Genomic DNA, 3,916 nt, shown 5'->3' on the forward strand with positions numbered 1-3,916 from the left:
TCTCTCTCTCTCTCTCTCTCTCTCTCTCTCTCTATCTCTCTCTCTCTCTCTCTTCCTTCCATAAGTTAGTCAGACGAGCAGACGAGGAGGGGTGAGGGAGGGGGCGATTTTGCTATTGCAGTGGGCGGCAGCCGTTACGGCCTGAACCCGCGGACGAGCCGATTCTCACGTTACGTCTCCTAGCCGACGATTCTTTTCTCGTGTACCAAGAGATTACGGGCGGCGAAAAGGTTCGCCGGTGCAATTATTTGCTCATCGGCCGTCACTCGCCTTCCAAGAAATGGATTAAAAATGGGAAGATCCCCCGGCAACGGCTAACCCCGTTCTGTGCCATTTTCGCCCGGTTTACCGATAATGCCATTAAGCTTACGTCAACCCACTGGACTTTCGATAGCGTTCGCGAAGATTGAGCTAACGATTTCACTTTTATACGATGAATTTTCCAAGGGAACGCTTCATTACGGGTGACCATGGCTTTTATTTATAATTGTAAGGAAGCTGTGTAATTGTCATTAGAGGCTGGGAGTAAGTACATAAGGCTGAATGCACATTTGGGATATTGTAGCGAGTACTTTGGCGCGAGTGTACCAATGGTTGAAAATCATCAATCGCTCGCTTACATGAACAATGGAGAGGTTCGAGTTTCTCGTTATTTATAACGAAGCCTATATGCGCCCGAGACTCCTCTGCAATTATCGATAATTTTACTCGTTAACTTACGATATCATGTTTAAATAACATTGTATTATATGAAATAAATGACAGCTGAGTTATAAAAGCCTGCGTATTATTCACAGTTTTACAAATGACAATACTAAATAGAAATTTGATAGAAATTAATTTAATGCTCAATGCGTGCGAGTTAAACGTGCGGTAAATGATGAATTGCATATCGCATGGCTTTTGCATAAGCAATCACAATTGTCTTTCTATGCTCTTTGTCTCTTTATGCTCAATAATGCCCTTTATTATTTATTATGGCATCGTAATAGTTGGACTGTAATAGTCTCGTATAAAATCTGGATTACAATATTGTCGCACTTGGTATTTGTTGGGGTCGAATAAACCAAGATTTATGGAGCCGTTGATAAGTGTATTCGAAAATTGACGTTTAAGAATGCGCCGATTGCTTACGACTCACAGCCACACACCAACCCACGTTACATATTAATATAAACTATTATGCCGGAATTTATTTTATGCGATCTAGCAAATCGAATATTTTCCGTGCAAGAATTATCGTGCAAATTTAATCAGTCATATCTAGCTTACATGTAATAATTGGAATCTTAAGCGAGCAATATAAACACAAAAAACAACAAAGAAAGAATAAAGAACAAGGAGGGAGGAGAGAGAGAGAGAGAGAGAGAGAGAGAGAGGCGAAGAAATGGTTCTGCAAAGCTTATAATATTTGTATGTATCCACAGTGGCTTGCGAAGATATTTGCCAGTAGCATCTGATAACGATAACACGAACCTTTTGCGTTTAAATTGAAATTTAATGTATGTAATCGCGCCGCGTGCAACCTCAACGTTACGCAAAAAAACCGTACTAAACAGTAAATTTGCAACGGTTCGCCACACCGTCGTTCGACGTAAGTCCAAATATTCGCGATAAATATCGAGTGCCGCTCTCACGGATAATATTATCGTTGCACAGGGACAGAGAACGAGCGGGGGCCTATCACCTTAGCGACTTAATGATAATACTGCAATTCGGTAAGTAGCCGCTTTCGAGTTTTTCAAATTAAAGAACAAAATGGGGGAAGCCGAGAAGGAACCACCGTTAACCTTTCCGTTGCATCGAAACACCTGATGCCGTAGTCGTCTCGCTTATGCATTAACTAGTCGATATTCCGCATTGTAATACAATTATTCTCGCAATTTTTATAGCGCGACGTCCTCGACGTCCTCGTAAAATAATTCCCTTCGCCAAACGCACGTGAGGCCGCGGCAGCGCTTAAAAACGTTTGAAAGAAGCCGAGGGGCCCGCCAAAGTAGGCCCTCCAAACAGCCACGGCACTCGGTCAACACATTTCTTATCTCTTCCATCCCTCCTCCCCCCTCCTCATCCTCCTCCTCCTCCTCCTCCTCCTCCTCCTCCTCCCCTTCACCTCGCATGTGGGGTAAGGTCATGCAGCGGCTGATGTACTCACGGGCTCGAGGGCCAGCTCCACCTCGGCCACGGTTCTGCTCCTCCTCTGGTGCCGACGCGGTCGCCTCGCCTCCTCGTGCATCACGGGCGCGTGTCCGCTCTCACGGGCATGAAGCTCGCACGGCCGAGCCTCGAGTCGGACTGAGGTGGTCGTGAGGGACTTGGAGCCAGCGGGCCAAAGGCCCAGGGCCGTAGTCGCACGGGGCCGCGCACCGGTCGCGTCACTCCCCGCCAGAGGAGTGAGTCGAGTCGCTCGTTCGCTCGCCGGCCGAGGCGCGTCCATCGTCTCCTTCGTTGCGCGACACGATACCCTCACCCCGCCACTTTACTCACCCCTCCCCTCACCACCTCACCCCGTACTCAATCGACCTCCTCCACCTCCTCCTTCTCCTCCTCCAGCATCACCACCTCCACCTCTGCCCCTCCTACTGCTCTGCCACGACTCATTCCGTAACGCCGGCTCGCAATTAGATTGATGGGCTCGTTATTTGCTTGATTAGATATAGAATAAATGGCTGCTGGAATGATTTCGCTTTATTGCGTATGCCGACGGCGGCTTATTGAATTGAATTTTCGCCAGGCCGACTTAAGGTATCTTGTCACGACTCCGTAATTAGGGCTGGCGCGCGATACAATTAATTTCCCTGGCATTTTACAAATTGACGAAACCCGCGGACTCGAACACATGCTCTACCAACCACTTATTCTAATTAAATCATTGCAATTTCTAAACTATAAATCATGCATACGTATTTATTTATACGCTATATCCGAATAGCCGGACATTTGAATGTATTTTGCATCTGTAATACGTAGCTGTTTAACCTTTAAAGTACGTCTTCCGTATTCCTACGTATTTAGATTTTTTCTTTCTTCATTTTTTACTTCACCTCTTACTAAATACGAACAACGAACGTTTTTTTAAATATCTCCTTAAATCTTGGTCACTTTTTTCTCTTTTTCCTCATCGTATCCATCTGCTTTTCTTCCTTCTTCTTCATTCTTAACCTGCTTAACCTGCTTAATACGCGTGCGCAATCTTATCTAAAACAAAATTATTCATTGCCTACTTGCTGCACTCGCTGCACTCGCTGCACTCGCTGCACCGCCACGGATGATTATTATGAAATTACTTTAAAAAAAAAAAAAAAAAAAAAAAAAAAAAAAAACAGAACATCCATCGGTTTGTTTGGTTTCGTGCGCGACGTGCCCGGGGCAAAGTGACGTAGGCAATGCTGTGCGGCACTTAACGGCGAGTAAATAAAAAGGTCATTTGTTCAAGAGACGAGAACGAAGAATATTTTACGTTTCTGGAAACTGCGTTTCGCCTCCGTGAATAACCAAAAAGTCGACGACTGTTGTATTGAGGACAGCAAAATTGTATCAATATTCTGGCGATAATAATAATAATAATAATAATAATAATAATAATAATAATAATAATAATAATAACAAAAAACAAAACCATAAGCAAAAAAAAAAAAAAAAAAACTTGCGGTTCAATCGTTTTTAAATTTCGTAAAAGTGTATTATTAGTGCGTGATTCTGATAATAATAAAAAAATTTCAAACCACAGCATTGGGAATATCCAAGCGAGTGCGCCTACAACGAAATGCGCACTACAGTGACACAAGGAAAAATCATAATGTTTCGTTTTTCCTCGGCTTACTACTCTAATAATTGTACACGTAAAAGGATATTTTACTCGGAAGAATAAACTTTCGCAGCACTTGGGAATATCCGTCTACTGAATTTTTGCAAT

At 43.6% G+C, this 3,916-nt stretch overlaps 1 protein-coding gene across 1 annotated transcript in view; it reads right to left on the minus strand.

Moving 5' to 3' along the window:
• Window positions 1-2,282, minus strand: part of LOC105368518 (uncharacterized) — a 64,980-nt gene extending 62,698 nt beyond the window's left edge. Inside the window, exon 1 of the mRNA XM_011507532.1 lies at window positions 2,156-2,282. Within this exon, the coding sequence (XP_011505834.1) occupies window positions 2,156-2,236 (81 nt within the window). The 5' untranslated portion in view covers window positions 2,237-2,282. The remainder of the gene's footprint in view (window positions 1-2,155) is intronic.
• Between the last annotated feature and the right edge of the window lie 1,634 nt (window positions 2,283-3,916).

This window comes from Ceratosolen solmsi, unplaced genomic scaffold (genome assembly GCF_000503995.2).
Source record: "Ceratosolen solmsi marchali unplaced genomic scaffold, CerSol_1.0 scaffold1, whole genome shotgun sequence".
NCBI classification, from domain to species: Eukaryota; Metazoa; Arthropoda; class Insecta; order Hymenoptera; family Agaonidae; genus Ceratosolen; species Ceratosolen solmsi.